Source organism: Carassius gibelio, chromosome B16 (genome assembly GCF_023724105.1).
Source record: "Carassius gibelio isolate Cgi1373 ecotype wild population from Czech Republic chromosome B16, carGib1.2-hapl.c, whole genome shotgun sequence".
Taxonomy (NCBI): Eukaryota; Metazoa; Chordata; class Actinopteri; order Cypriniformes; family Cyprinidae; genus Carassius; species Carassius gibelio.
The window spans coordinates 14,776,837-14,790,946 of NC_068411.1; the positions used below are offsets into that span (position 1 = coordinate 14,776,837).

The 14,110-nt window shown below is 36.2% G+C and overlaps 2 protein-coding genes across 6 annotated transcripts; one reads left to right on the forward strand and one right to left on the reverse strand.

The window, feature by feature from the left end:
• Positions 1–596: 596 nt before the first annotated feature.
• On the reverse strand, positions 597–8,113 carry flcn (folliculin). 2 transcript variants are annotated; one of them, XM_052578384.1, is made up of 12 exons: positions 7,588–8,103; positions 6,584–6,793; positions 6,328–6,474; positions 6,028–6,249; positions 5,747–5,913; positions 5,060–5,151; positions 4,438–4,601; positions 4,239–4,352; positions 3,380–3,503; positions 2,718–2,843; positions 2,476–2,578; positions 597–1,667 (listed from the first exon to the last, which is right to left on the reverse strand). In XM_052578384.1, the coding sequence occupies exons 2-12, from the start codon at positions 6,791–6,793 to the stop codon at positions 1,460–1,462; spliced, it is 1,677 nt and encodes a 558-aa protein (XP_052434344.1). In that variant the 5' UTR covers positions 7,588–8,103; the 3' UTR covers positions 597–1,459. The 2 variants fall into 2 exon arrangements, with proteins under 2 accessions (XP_052434344.1, XP_052434343.1); XM_052578383.1 differs by having other exon boundaries at positions 6,028–6,474; positions 7,588–8,113.
• Positions 8,114–8,410: 297 nt separating this feature from the next.
• On the forward strand, positions 8,411–13,742 carry leng9 (leukocyte receptor cluster (LRC) member 9). 4 transcript variants are annotated; one of them, XM_052578387.1, is made up of 7 exons: positions 8,411–8,621; positions 9,023–9,109; positions 10,552–10,642; positions 10,840–10,970; positions 11,053–11,210; positions 11,289–11,457; positions 11,973–13,742. In XM_052578387.1, exons 2-7 carry the CDS (start codon positions 9,043–9,045, stop codon positions 12,941–12,943), a joined length of 1,587 nt encoding a protein of 528 aa, XP_052434347.1. In that variant the 5' UTR covers positions 8,411–8,621; positions 9,023–9,042; the 3' UTR covers positions 12,944–13,742. The 4 variants fall into 4 exon arrangements, with proteins under 4 accessions (XP_052434347.1, XP_052434346.1, XP_052434345.1 ...); XM_052578386.1 differs by having other exon boundaries at positions 8,541–8,621; positions 10,840–10,969; positions 11,046–11,210; XM_052578385.1 differs by lacking the exon at positions 8,411–8,621 and adding an exon at positions 8,650–8,877 and having other exon boundaries at positions 10,840–10,969; positions 11,046–11,210.
• The last annotated feature ends 368 nt before the right edge of the window (positions 13,743–14,110 follow it).

Consider the following 14,110-nt stretch of genomic DNA (forward strand, 5'->3'; position numbering starts at 1 on the left):
ACTGAAGATGATTCAACAATGCTGTCATTTAGATAGACAAAGCAGTTTGTTTGTGGTAGTTGGTTTATATAGTCACATGAGAGACTGCATCATTGTGTGTCTGTTTTTTTAATTGCATTGAAAAAGTGTAGTACACAGATTTGGAGTAGCATTATGATGAATTAAAAAAATGGTAAAGTGTGATAAGCAATCAAACCTTCATACAAATATAAAACTTTTATTTCAACATAAAGCTTTATTTGCCATCAGGAATAAATAAATGGGTAAAAGTACAGGTAAAAGCTATTCTGGCAATTGCCATCAATCAACCTGTGTAGACAGACATTAATATCTTGCAGTCCACTGGGTAATTTTGATTTTTCTGCACACGTTCACACCCACTCACCACATTTCACATTTTTTTTATTTATTTAACATGCACTGGCGACTTGTTACTAAATTAGATTAAATTAAATTTATGCATTTATCAGATGCTTTTATCCAAAGTGACTTACAGTGCATTCAGGCTAACATTTTTTTTATCCTAACATGTTACACATTTTGAATGCAGAAAAGAGTTGATATGCATGAAATAGTCAAGAAAACAAAAAGAGGTCTCATGATAGCTACATTTATTTAGGAGGAATTACCCTAGTATAACCTGATCCTTTCAGTAGAACCCATACCACCTTGAAACACAAGAACTTCCTTATAGAGCTGCTTAGGGTGGACTTGCATGTTTGCACAGTGTTTATTGCATAACTAAGTCTTGTAGTACACAAGCTGTAAAAACTATAATGGGTTTTAAAGGGGATTTCTACGTATACAGAAACTACAGAAGCTACAGGCATAGCACTCAAAAACAATTTCTTCCCCACCATATGATTCTTATAGAGGTCAGCAGCCAGTATAACCACATTGCTGTATTAAATGATAGTACTTAATAAAAAATAATTAAAAGAGACACTTTGTTTAACAAGCAGCACATAGTCTTTATTTAGCATGTGTAAGATTAAAGTAAAAGCCATTTATTTATGTTATCAAATAAGGATAAATATAATTGCTCATAAAATACATATTCTCTCTCATACAAGTCAGATGGGAAAAAAAATTGACGATGAATTGAAACAGGCAAGCCTCAAACAGTATCATGTCAACTGATACTCTGCCTAGTTCCCATAAAGTCAGTGGACCATGTGCTCTATTAGACACATAGTGAAAAAGATAGAAAATGGACATGTCTATGCATGACGGTAAAACAGCATTCCATTTAAATGCACATGTGTAAGTAAAGGTTTTTGAGGCTTCAATCACAATGATAGCTTTTACTTTCTCTCGTACCATGCAGAAAAACACATTCTCCGGCCTGACCCCCTTTTCCCGTAATTGACACACAGACACACACACTAACCCTTTCATCTAACTCTAGCAATGAGTCCATTGTCCCCTTTCTCTCTCTCTCTTTCTCTCTCGCTCTCTCTCACTGGCTCAGAGTTCTCTCTCCAACTCTGACTGCTGTCATTAGATGGCTCTTGTAGAGCTTGCTGAGTCCTGTCATCCAAAACTTAAGAAGACGCACATTGTCCTCTTCCCCAGGCCCCGTGGCCCCCAGCAGAGCTAAAACCTTTTGAGTGTCCTCTTTACCTCTGCCGTCCACCTTGGAGAACTTAAACAACACTTTTACTTTGCTGTAACACAAAAAACAAGAAGACCACGTGGTGAGAGGAAGCACAGAAACAATAGACAGACAAGAGGAAAACAGGTCTAAGAGGGAACTGGGGAGAAACGAGTAAGTGAATAAGAAAGAGGAAAAAGAAGAATTACAGGAAACAGGCAAAATATTTCACTTTATGTCTGCTACATGACTTATAAACTGTCTGAAATAAATATAATGGCACATTCCAGAAATTCAGTATATTTTGGAGTCTACTAGATTTTGGACTGTGTGTCCTCTGGTATGTTAAAAGCTAATAAAATTACATAATTTTCACACAATCGTTTACATTTATATTCTATTCGTTGTAGTACGAACTGTTTAAACAATTTTTTTTAACTATTTAACTAATTAATAATATTTTAATATTAAAAATTTAATATTTATCAGTGTTCCAAGTGTCCCAAATTTGTTACAGTGTTGGGAAAATGGACAACCTCATGTTCAAGAAATAAAAATAGAAAATAAAAGAGTTATAATTTTGTTTAACCTGAAGGTTTTTACATCTGATTAGAAGTTTTAGGTCCTATTTTGCTCCCATTTGTGGAAAGTGCTCTATAGAAACAATATTATTCATAGTTATTAAGCATAGTTGTCATTTAATTACCATTCTATATATATATATATATATATATATATATATATATATATATATATATATATATATATATATACATTAATACTTGCGTTAAATTAATGAAACTTTACAGTAAAGACATTCACAATGTTTCAAAAGAGTTCTAATTAAGATTTTCTAGTCTAAAGACAAAATGCAAATTTACTTCATCCACTCTTCTTTCAGACAGAGTAAGCAGAGCGAGACCACCTCCACAGACAAATTCTCATTAGAAAGAGCCACTTCCATCTTATTCAACAGAGTTGGACCTGAGAGAAAGACAAACCATGAGAAAGGCACATTAAAGAGGAATCCACTATGTACGGATGTAAAAATTCAAGTGGGTGTGTTTGAAAGTAGTATAAATCTTTAAAGTCTATACTACAGAAGATTGTTTCCATGCGTTACCTTTATCTGTTGCTTGTGTGTTTGCACTGCTAATGTTGAACTGATATAGTGAGAGAATGTCATCATCCGAAACGGGATTTACACAACCACGCTCAACATTAAGTACATCCACCAGCACGGAAAACTCTTGAAGACAGATTGAGAAAGAGAGAAAAATAGGGAGAGGAGTTAGACTATGTATGTACACGATGAATGTTGAACTTTGAGATGAACCAGACACTGACTTATGAAACAGTTTCATTGTTTAGAAAGAAAACAGTCGCACAGATGTTGTGAAAGCAGTTGTAAGTCACATTCTGTCAAAGGACACCCCAAAAACACTCTTAAATCTATGTGTGTTTGTTTCATCATGTTATAAAAACAATGTGTTCACTTGAATTGCTGAATAATGATTATGAGAGCATTGCTGTCATTTTTAAACATGACTGATTGAGTGTTAATGTTTGTATATGTTTGAACCGAAGCAATCTCAGCTACAGCAGCGCCGTGAGGATGGGATCAGGATACAATAGGTTAATTGGTTCAAATCCCTCAGGGCTTGGATCTTATAAACTCCTTTTTAATAAGTGGTGTAGACATATGTTTTCTGAAAGGTCTGAAAATTAACTAGCTCTGTGAAGCTAAAATAGACAAAAGAGGATTTGCAGTGAAATAAAAGATACCTGAAGAGCTAACATGGGCTGGGATTGGTACATCTGGGCTAAGGCCAAGGAAGTTGCATCGATACGCTTCCTCATAGTGAGGACTGTATGGAATCGCTCGGACACATCCAACTGGAAGCAAAGCCTGTGAAACAGACAGAAATGATGGTCAGAACAGCATCTACTTAAAACAAACAATGCCAGCCATAACATTAAACACATATACTAATTCTTTATTACTACTATTTTTACCATTTTGGAATAATAGCATCATCGAAAATAAATTAAAATAATTTTTTTTTTGATAGGCAAAAATTTATATCCTGAATGCACTGTAAGTCGCTTTGGATAAAAGCGTCTGCTAAATGCATACATTTATTTAATTTTTATTTAAATAACCAACTTTTTTTCCTAAATTCTTCTAAAATGCAGCTCTGCACTCAGTATTGATCCTGGTCCAGCTTATCCATTAAAAAATGTATTATATTATAACAAAAAGTACATGTGTATAGAATTTTGTTTAACGTTTACAAAAATACTTTTTAATACGAAAAGATTTTTGAAATATATTTTCAAACTTTTAATTAAAGTATATAAATAAAAATACACAACTCTTTTATGAATACTTTAGATTCATATTGTTTAAACGTAAACAAAAGGTACATTTGTCCATAAAACAATTTTTTGCCCAAGCATTTAAATACAGGCTTAATAATATTCTTCTGAAGATCAGGAGAAACAAATTCAGTCAAGCTTGTCTAAACTTTCGAGTTTTCAGTTTTTAACATCTAATATAGATGTTCTTTTATGGTGCAGACCTGCATCACTTGATAAGTATGAAGCAAATATTATAGGCAATTAGCACAGATGTTTAGCTGACCTTCAGCACATTGAAAGCTGACTGGATGAGACCAGGGTCTGCACCTCTCCACATGACTTGATTTCCCATGAGAACGTGCCATGCCAGCTGTCGGAAATCACTTGCACCCAGGACCTGTCATTAATCAGATATAGCATTGTGCATTTTATATATTTTTAGACAAAATCTGATGTTTTTAACAGAGTTAACAGTTATTTACCTGTCTTAAATGTCTCAGTGATTTGAACTTTGGCCCAAGAAGGTCCTCTTGTCTTACGTCATCAAATTGAAAATCTTTAGCCTGCACACTCTCTGATTGGCTGGGCTGTGGGTTAGACCCGCCCCCTTCAGCACCTTCCCAGCCACTCATCTCTTCCTCTTGCTCTGTGAGAGAATTATTCATAATGTTGCTGTGAACATTTTTAATGCTGAAATCTACAGTATAACCTCCAATTATTGCTAATCATTTTTTACAATTCTGATTATACAAGATGAACAAAGTTGAAAAATCACTGGAGAGTTGTTTGTATGTCAGTGTCAAAAGCAGATCGTTGGGAAAGGAAAATGTGGTTCAGATACCCAGTTTAACATTTGAAAAATCAATTTGTTAGCAGACACACTAATTAAAATATTGCTGCGGAATCAATAGTATCTCATGACACACACACACACACACACACACACAAAAATCAGTTTTATCTTGTTGCAGAAAAAAATAGAATATATATTTTCTGCAATATCTGGCTGTGTGCAGAAAATAACATCACAATTTTTTACACAATGAAATTTAAATGTTTGATGTTTTTATACAGTAAGTATTTTACTCAATACATTCATTTTACCAGTTTGCCTTTCTATGAGAACGAGTGTGTCTTCTGTGGGCGCCCCTTCTAACAGCTTTTCTGTCAGCCGACTGCCACAAGCTTTTAGCAACCTAAAATAAAGAAGTATTTAGGAAGTAATAAAGTAATAGGAAATGTAATGATTTTAAAAACGCAGACAGGCCTACACTGTATGCGTGTTTGCGCTAGTGTTTGCCAAGAAAAGTCTCACTATTACTTTTGCTCCAACGAGTCACAACTTTGAAATAATGTTTTGCAATTGTTAGACACACAGTTTGTAATTGTAAGATCTAAATCTCAATTCTAAGAAATAGTCACAGTTTAATAAATAAAGCTGCAGTTGAGAGATGTAAAGTCACAATTGCGAGAATATTAGTTACAAAGTCATAAGATGAGTTATAAAGTTATTTTAATGAGAAACAGAGATGCAGTTATGAGAAAATAAAGTCACCACCACTGTGAGATATAAGCCTTCATTGTGGGATATAAAGTTTTGCAATTGTGAAATAAAGTCACAGTATAAATGATAAAATCACAAGTCACAATGATGAGAAATAAAGTCACAATTATGACAAATAAGGTCACAACTGTGAGATAATTTGCAGTTATTAGAAATAAAGTCACACTGTGAGATATAAAGTCTTAAATGACCAGAATGCCTTTTTATTTTAACTGTGTTAAACATACCAGCTGAATGAGGAGTGCAGACTAGCCCACAGGTTGGGGTGTTGGGTTAGGGATGTGAGAGAGCGGGCTGCATTGCCGCTGCGCTGGTGAGGGAACACTGCCGGAGAGAAGGCGCTGTTCATACGCACAGCCCTCTGAGGACACACACACTGCTCACTGTCAAACACCTGCAAGGCAACAAACAGGGCAAACGTTGTATTTTCAACACTACAAGGTACTCATCACCTTGAGAGGTACTCTGCCAATCTCGGTCCTAAAGTGGTGCTGCAGTCCAGCAGTACCTTGAGTGCAGTGTTCTGTAGACTCTGAATGGTTAGCCGCAGGTGGCGCAGCAGGAATGGCCAGGAGTTGATGAGGTAGATCCTGTCCATGGCTACCACCACAATGCTGTACCAGCGCTGGAAGCCCCGTGCCAGGCTGTCTTTGATGAAAAACGTATGAGAGAAAACAAATCCATGCTGTTCATCTCCAAAAAAGATAGGACCCTCTCGTCCAGGACAAACCTGCAAGAGCAGATAATATACAAATATCACACAGATGCATATTATTAAGTTTAGGTTAATTAATTGATGCGAACATACCTCGCAGCTCAGGCTGCGCACACATGCTTGTCGTACGACACTGAAGAGCTGTTGCTGGCGTGGGTGCTGGTGGCTCAGATAGCGGATTCCCGTCTCACTGTCCACACTCACAAAGCCTGGGTGAGATGCAGGTAGGGAGCGACAGCCCTGGAGAGAAAATGCCAGGTATTAGACAAGACATTATAGAAAATAACTTTTTCTGATTTTGGATTTAAAACTAAGTTTGGCATATGACAAGATTAGCTTTTTCACTTACTTCACACATGTCAGCTCTCTGTGTGGCCGAGCTGTTGGCTCTCATGGTGAGCCCTTCGCCCTCTCTGTCCGCCTCTCGGTCCCTGTCCCCAGGAATGGCTGGACCAGGCTGCGGAGGAGACGGGGACGGAGGGTGGACGGCCTCTGTACAGAATAGTGTCCGCGGGCCATGGAGTTCACAGAAGTGGCAAAGGGCAACTAAAGCGTTCATCTGGAGGGAATTAAAAGGTCATATGAGGATATGCGATATTATCACACATTTTTTACATTTCAAAAGAATAAGAGTGAGTTTAAGAAACAGTTTATAAATGAGAACAGGCACTCATTGTTAAACAAACTTAAGGGAGATCAGAGTTGACTCTGGCAGTAATTAATACTCGTATACACTGTTAACTAGTCTTTTTTTTTCAGACTGGAGGAAAGAAAACTTCCAAAATACACAGTAAGTGTTTATTATGTATTACACATTTTTATTACACTTTAATTATATATGTACATTTAAATTACAATACATTTATACACCATCTTCTGCAAGTGAGTTTTTTCTTATGCACAGAATAACTACTTCAGAAGCAGTTACATAAACCAAACCTTTTTTTTTTAATTTGACTGATTTATCTAAAATTGTATTCCTAATAATACAGTTAGTTTTTCCCTTAATGTTGACAGTATTCTGTAACATATCCGAAATCCACTCATTAAAAACTTTAAACTCTAGTGAATCAACAAAATGAAAAACATTTTGAAACTGGCTTTATCTTATGTTCAGATTTCTCTTCTAGAAATGTACACAAATATGCGCATTTTAATTACATAAAACACCTGCACATTTCAACATAACGTTTAAAGTAATACAAAATGTAGACACAATGTATAAATAATGAACTGCGATTAATTAACCAGGGAAGTATGGTGATATAAATTGTTACTCTGTTTCCAAGTGCTTTCTTGCCTAAAATATAAATACAAAAGGAAATTAGATATAGGAAAACACAATATCCTTACCTTTATAAGCTGGGTATAGCTATAGCGCCGACTGGTACCAGTAAACTAACAAGAACGAGACATTGCAATGGAGTGTTGACAATATCAGCTGTCTACAGGTTCTGTATGGTTGTCAATATTCCTAACGACGTAATTGATTTCTAGTCAGCATAAATGGTACACTATCCTAACCGATGTGGTTTACTGAATCGTCGCTGAAATCCGAAATTAATAATTATTTTTATTTTGTTTGCGTTGTTAAGTCCATCCTTTTCAGTCTTTCTTATGTGTCATGTGATGGGGAAGTCACGCGCTTAGATCACAACAACGTGTGCGTGACTCACACAGCTGCTCTTGTCTCTCACACCGAATAGCCAACGGTACAATCCAAATAATCAATTGATATGTTTTTCTGTTGTAGTTACATGGTGGCATCACCACCACGTATATGTTTGCTTTTTCGAGTGATTTAATTGTTTTTATCTCTTCCGTAATCAGCCGAATGCTTTACAGCGCCCCTTGTCCCATGAATGAATCTTTTGTAGAATTGAATCTTTTTGATGATTCAAATGAACCGCTCTCTCCAAGATGTGCAAAAAATTTTATCAAATAAAAAAAAAAAAAAAAAATATATATATATATATATATATTTAATTTTTACGGCGAAATATTGAAATTATTTTTAGTTTATTGTAAAAGCAAATATGACTTAATGTTGTATGAGCGGAATCATGTCTTCAATAGACTGAACTGGTACAAATTAAAGTACAATAAAATGTATTATTAATCAAACATATAACTGAAATACACAGCAGTATACGCCTAAACGTCTTCACCGGAAAATGGAGCGTGTAATATGCTTAGACCGCATACAGTCTATGGCTTGGACATAAAGGACCATGTGAAGATATTGAACCACACTGTTTAAAAGAACCGATTCGCGGAAACGAGTCAGATTTTTATAAATCTTGTGCTGAAAACTACAATACCCAGTAGAACTCCAAGACTTGAAACAGGAAGTGGCCTTTGAGAACATTGCCCAACCAGCACAGCAAGTATGTTTGACAATAATAAACACCTATATTATAAAATTTACAGTAAATGTTACATCCAATATAAACTGTATTTTCAGAAGGTTACTATGATGACTTGACGTGTGTGTGTATAATGTATTTGTTTATCAATCATTCGCGCAGTTAGTAGGCTAACTATGAGTCATTTGAGCCAGATGATGTAATCTTGTATATGTTAACATTAACACTAACCGGTCAACTTCGAAGCAGCTAGTTTTCTGATTCATTGTGACTTGAGGTAGGCTGGTTCATGCTCTCCCCTATTATACCAAAATGGTTATTACATAGTATTTCATTTTTGTCTTACCGACTACAGTACAGAATGATTATGCTTAGGTTGCCTTCTGAATTACATTAAATGTTACTTGTCTGTTTCAATGAAGCTCTGTTGTAGCTGTCAAATATGGCATCCGAGGAAATGAGAACTGAGGAAAACCTGAAAGAGGATTCTGACAGACAAATCCACATAGGTAAGACATGTATGACATTTATTTGCTCTTAAATGTGCTACATTTTCATCCATAAATGAAGTATGTTAAATACAAAAAGCAGTATTTTAATTCTAAAGGTTTTTCTTCACAGCTTATGAGTTACAGTGCTAGTAAATCGTTTGTCTTTTACGTCATTTAGTCATTTTAACTAGTTTCCAATACATTACTTAAAATGAGCTGAAATGTACAAAGTTCTCAATCTGATTTGATAAAACTATTTGGTCGCCGCCTTTAACAAATACTGTAGAGGTGGAGGCTATAATGCAAATGACCTGACGGTGGCAGTGAAAAGCCTTTTCATATAATTATCCATAATTTCTAGCCAAGTATAGGTTCGGTTTGCACAAAATTGCTGTAGGCTTACTGTAAGTGCAGGGTAGAGAATATAAAATTCACAAAGAGAGGTCTGCTTCCACACCACTAGTCCTAGTAAGGGCACTTACAAACCATTATTGTGCTATTTTCAGTGAAAACCTCCTGGTCCAAAAGCTTTCTAAAGAGACCTTTGTGCTGTGTTGAAGCCCCCAAATTGTCATTTGTTATTACATGGGGAGATTTAGGATAAAGTATGTACCTACCTTCCAAGGAAGGGATCCCTTTGTGCAGATTACATGTAGGCCAACACTTCCATTTCAAAGTTTGGGGTTGGTATGATATTTCTAATGTTTGAAGGAAATATCTTATGCTCACTAATGTTGCAATTTATTTGATCAAAAGTATACTGCAAAACATATAATTATGAAATGTGATTACAATTTAAAATAGCTGTTTTCTGTTTTAATTTTTAAAATGTTTTCTGTTTAAAATGTAATTTATTCCTTTGATGGCAAAGACTAATTTTCAGCATCATTACTCTAGTCTTCAATGTCACATGGTCCTTCAGAAATCATTCTAATATGCCGATTTTCTGCTCAAGAAAAATTTCTTATTTTCATTTTAGTGCTGTTTAATATATTTGTGGCAACCGTGATTCATTTTTTCAGGATTCTTTGATGAATAAAGGTTCAAAAGATCAGCATTTATCCAGTTTAGGAATCCTTTGTAACACTATAAAAGTGTGTTAAAGTTCAAATGTGTTCTTGCTTTATAAAAGTATTAATTTATTTTCATTTAAATCCTATCTATCCCGAATGAATGTTAGTACAGGTTTGTTTATTATGCCACAACAGGTGCGTAAATGTGTGGTCATGCAGCACTGAAACAAAAACTCAGACTTTTATTTTGTCATTTATAAACGTACCTGTTTTGAATACCACCATTTACACATTCACACTACACTACATCACGTCTACCTTAACTATTCTGGGAGAGCTTCACTTTTATTGTCCACGTAGTTATAGATTAACTTTGTCTTGTGTTATCAGTCAGTTCATGAATGAATGTATTTATTTTACTTCTTCCTCCCTTTCCCTTCGTACCAGATGAGATGAAACAAGAAACTAGCCAAAACATTTGTCAGCACTTCCTCTTGGGCAAATGTCATTTTGGAGACAGATGTCGACTGTCTCACAGGTCTGTCAATCACTCTGGATGGTAGAGACTCAACTAGCGAAGTAACCTCATGCTAGACTTCTCTGGATATTTTATTTCAACAGCAGTTGGCACAGTGTCTTGTAGTTGCCGTATAAGATGTGAAATTTGTTAGATCTTGGGAATATTCATTGAAGCTTAGTGGATAAATAATGCATTGCTCTTTCCTGACTTCACAGTGTACTTGACGTCCCTCAAACCACACACTCAGAGGAAGATGATTCAGCCATCACAGAAAAGCAGAGCAAGACCCGAAAAAACAGAAAACCAATAAATGCAGAAAAGCAGCATATAAGGAATGAGAAGGAAGGTGTGTTCATAGAAATAATGAAGTGCAGAATTACTTTCCAAATTCATACTTCAGTTTACAAATGGATGCCTTTCGGTCTCAGGGTGTAAGAAAAAGCCACGCATGCGTACAGCTGACGATGTCATCTCCAGAATTATGTGGGACTCCTCAGTGGACCCAGCTGATTTTATAGTCGGTCACCTGGACCGTTTCCTTGGGGTGCTGGAACGCCCATTCTCTGACTTCTCTTGGGACACTCAGGTCTGTTATATCAGCACTGATATGGTTCGTTACCATATATCTTGTATGGTCATAAGCCTTAACATTGTTCCTCATTAGGTATGTGACTGTGACTTCTCTGAGGAGCTGTCTATCCCTCGTCATAGGATCCAGTACTTCAGCTATAAAGGTCAGCGGTTGTGGGATAGGGACAGTCGCACTGACAGGGTGTTCGGTTCAACAGGGCAGACTATTTTGCCCCCTTTTGGTGGTGCGAACCAGCAACAAGGTGAGTAATCGTATTATTTTGACTGGGAAACAGGTTGTTTATTTGAAATTGGTTATTGCGTCAATGCCATAAAAGATAGTTCAAAATAAAGAAAAGCACAAATATTTAAACATCTACTTTAAACCACGTTATTAGTAATTCTATGTTTAATAATTTCTGTTTTTGTTGGTTGAACAGTGCAGATTTTTTTCTGCTCTCACCATATGACTAATAAAAATAAAATAGTAAAATAATAAAAGATGATTTTGAAGTACTTAATAGGGTTTTCTTTTCAAGAATTTCATTATTTAAATAAAGCCTTTTCTTTAATATTATTTTAAGACTTTATGTCCCAAAACATGAATTTGGATTTAGTTAAAACATACTCATGATAGAAAAGATGTTTATGAGTTGACAAATTGTATATTTAATTTGATATATCAACATTATAGTATTTATTCAATAATAAAAATCATTATTTTATATAACAATTTTATAGTATTCATTGTAATAAATTGGAATCATTAAATTCTCAGACAATTTAGCTGACACTGAACAACACGAAGAGACCTCCAACACAGCAGATGACCAAGAGCGAGCGACTGAATTTTCTCAAGAACAGGACGATGGTGCCGCTACAATTAAAACAAGCAAACGAGAACTGGGAGATGCTGTAGATCACTCATTTACAGAAAATGCTGAAGATGATACTTTACTTCTGCAAAAAGAACCTGCACAAGAAGACCAAAACATGTCGGCTACCGAAGATTTGAAGCAGTTGGCTGAGTTATCCGTCGCTCCGAAAGAGGAACAGACTGAAATAGTGGAAGAATGGAAGGACAGCTGGGACGGAGAGAGGGGTACAGAAGCAGAGCCAGTATCATCCTTACCAAAAGAGCCTCGCTCCAACCGTCCTCCTCCACGCAAAGCCACCCACTTCATCTGCTTCCGCGTGGACTCTCCCGCTGCTCTCCAGGCCTTTCAGCGCATTCAGAAAAAGGTTCTCTCCCAGCTTCCTCAGTCAGAGCCGCTGTGGGTGGACCCTGCAACTTTGCACGTCACTCTTTCCTTACTTGTCCTGAAGGGCCCAGAGGAAGTCAGCGCTGCTGCTGAGCTCCTGCGTACCATAATCGGAAACTCCCACAAACCTCCTATTTCTGTCTCTTTCACCCCAAAACTAAAGCACTTCAATGGGACTGTTCTCCATGTGGCCCCACAACCCCTCTTCGATGTCCAGTGCCTGAATTCCCCGCTTCAAGAAGCCTTCAAGGAGAAGGGCTGGCTACATCGCCATTCCCGATGCCCAACATACCACCTCACCCTGGCCAAATCGAAGGAAGCCATGAGAGAGAAGATATTTGAAGGGATAGGGACTGTTAAACTAGCCAAAGATATCAACTTCGGGAAGCTAGAAGTAAACAAACTCTATCTTTGTGTGAACGGTCATTCAAACACAGAGAACGGTTTCTATCAGGTCGTGTGTGTTGTGCAGCTGCCCAATGTGTAAAAGTTATCTGGTTTATGTATCATCTGAACTAAGGGTTGATAGTTACTTACTACTATAAATAATTTATATATTGTAATAAAAAGATGTAATCATTTACTCCTAAAATCCTTCTTTTCCAATCCAATTCCAATTTTAAAAATGTTTACAATAGTTTCTACATCATCTCTGTTGCAATGAGAAACACTATTCGGTTTTTATATCTTTATATTCTCTCTTCAAAAACTCTAATTTTGGATAAACAAGCATTTGCAACATTGGACATTCTTTATGTATATGTACAGTAGTCATATTTCAGTGTGTAAGCGATATTAAATTGAATGGCCAAAGAACTGAGCAGATTCGACATTTGAATTTTACATAATTTTATTATTTAAGTTTTATTTTGTTTTCCTATATAGGTTAATTTAAATTTAATTAGTACATTTTTGTACCAATATAATTAAACCTTCTCTTAGTTGAGGTTTGTGTGTGCATCTGCTTACCCCTCTCTTAGGTAAAGAAGCACAGGATTCAGGATCTGGTCATTTCTTCACTTTCTGTTCAGACATTTATTGTAAGATGTTGCTAAGTGACTCAGTGCAAGGCAGTATTTTTGGATCACTTATCGAACTGGATGTGAGGGGGAGTGTGTAATTTTTTATTGAAAGTGGACTGGATATAAATAAGTAATTCACCATGTATTTCAGCTATGTTTTTATAGCACACACTCTCAATTATTCAAGATCAAACAAACAACTCTGAACAGCTGTACATCTAGCCTCTGGAATGTCTTTTATTAAATCAATTCAATCAAACTAAATGATATGTTTTATGAATATTTTTTTTCTTGCGCTTAAAGAAGCAGCTCTGTTTGAGATGTGAGCAAGGAAGTCTTGCATACATAACATCATTTTCTCTTTCCTCATGCACACTACACATATATGAATGCTTATGCAGTCTCTTTCTCTCCATCCCTCTCTCCTGTGCTTCCCCATCCCCCATCCTCACTCGCTTTCTCTTTCAGTGACACAGAAAAACCAACTCCCTCCCTCTCTCATGCATTCATATGCCCCTACCACATACTCCCTTGGCACACAAATTCCCATCTCTCCATCACTCACTCATTCTGTTGTTTTCATTGTATTTCTTTTATTAATCCCCATATCTCGGTTAAATCTCCCGGGCCAC

Coding starts and splice junctions, on each gene's coding strand:
- leng9 (XM_052578386.1), top strand. CDS start 9,043: ATGGCATCCGAGGAAATGAGAACTGAGGAAAACCTGAAAGAGGATTCT. Junction 9,110..10,551: donor TGACAGACAAATCCACATAG/GTAAGACATGTA, acceptor CCTTCGTACCAG/ATGAGATGAAACAAGAAACT. Junction 10,970..11,045: donor ATATAAGGAATGAGAAGGAA/GGTGTGTTCATA, acceptor GGATGCCTTTCG/GTCTCAGGGTGTAAGAAAAA.
- flcn (XM_052578383.1), bottom strand. CDS start 6,793: ATGAACGCTTTAGTTGCCCTTTGCCACTTCTGTGAACTCCATGGCCCG. Junction 4,353..4,437: donor CACTGAGACATTTAAGACAG/GTAAATAACTGT, acceptor GATTAATGACAG/GTCCTGGGTGCAAGTGATTT. Junction 2,844..3,379: donor AGCCCATGTTAGCTCTTCAG/GTATCTTTTATT, acceptor TCTGTCTTCAAG/AGTTTTCCGTGCTGGTGGAT.